Raw genomic sequence first — 1,180 nt, 5'->3', positions numbered from 1 at the left:
ACTAAAAATTTTTGGGTTGGTCACTGCTTGTAACCTCTATATACTTCTAAATGAATATGTTTTTGAGTATTCACCTGTCTTGCTTTCGGTGCGTATCGAGTTCTCTAGCTAAGTCGTCCCAAAAAAAAAAGTTTTGGACCACCGTCAATGTGGAAATCAATGCCATCAAGGTACACACTCCCTAATGGACCCGTTTTGCCACTGAGGAAGTTGTTATAAAGGTAGTCGGAGACGTTCTTGGCGTCTTCCGGCGAGCATAAGGCGTAGGGCCCAAAGGTTCCTCCAAGGGAGAGGAACACCTTCACACCGTTTCTTTGGCAATGTTCAATTTCTGGTTGTAGATTGTCACAAGGGAACCATGGCCCACAGTGGCCAGCAAAGTTCAATTCTGGAGTTGTGCCACAACCGAAAGTGTCGAGAAAGGCGAGGAGCACAATCTCAAAGTTTCCGGTGTCACATGTGGAGGTTAAGGTGCCGTCGCCATTGTTCTGGCCCCAGGAGATGGCTATGCCACCTTTGGCATGTGCAGAGGAGAGGGTGAAGAGGAAGAAGAGGAGCAATGTTAATGGTTGATGAGTACTACTACTCTTGTTGGAAGCCATAGTGGTTTTGTTTTTAGTGGAGAGTGTAGTGCAAAGACAGTGTGAAGTAACCTATTTATGAATGCTACGGTGCCTATCACTTTGTACCTAAATGATTAAAAGAGGTAAATAAATAATATTTAATAAATTTTACATAATTTATTTTTTATTTTAAATATTTTATTTTTTACTTTAAAAGAAAAATTAGACAAATTAGGTACCATAATAAAAACGCCATAAAACTCACCTTATAATAACGGTCACAATAATATGGCTGCTACTCTTGATGAGAAACTTTGGGTCATGTAGAATAATAGGATTCGCATACACTTGATTATTCAGAAATCAAATTAAGCATGCAAAATATGTGTTTGATATTAAAAATTGAGGAGTACATACTATTCTACTTCAATCAAATAATAAAATAACAATCTTCCTAGTTAACCAATTTGGAGTCACCATCATAAAAACGTTTACAACGTCTTTTTTTTTTAAGATATTTTTTAATAATTAAAATATAATATATATAATCAATTAAATTATATTATTATTGTTAAAATTAGGTCAAATAAATAATTTAATCAAAAAATAGTAAATCA

The 1,180-nt window shown here is 35.3% G+C and overlaps 1 protein-coding gene across 1 annotated transcript; it reads right to left on the bottom strand.

The window, feature by feature from the left end:
• Positions 1 to 87: 87 nt before the first annotated feature.
• Positions 88 to 663, bottom strand: LOC107624673 (hevamine-A-like). Its single transcript, XM_016327129.2, has one exon. The coding sequence runs from the start codon at positions 600 to 602 to the stop codon at positions 105 to 107; it is 498 nt and encodes a 165-aa protein (XP_016182615.2). The 5' UTR covers positions 603 to 663; the 3' UTR covers positions 88 to 104.
• Positions 664 to 1,180: the final 517 nt, after the last annotated feature.

This window comes from Arachis ipaensis, unplaced genomic scaffold (assembly GCF_000816755.2).
Source record: "Arachis ipaensis cultivar K30076 unplaced genomic scaffold, Araip1.1 Aipa1071, whole genome shotgun sequence".
Classification (NCBI taxonomy): domain Eukaryota; kingdom Viridiplantae; phylum Streptophyta; class Magnoliopsida; order Fabales; family Fabaceae; genus Arachis; species Arachis ipaensis.
This window is presented reverse-complemented; position numbering and strand designations above follow the sequence as displayed.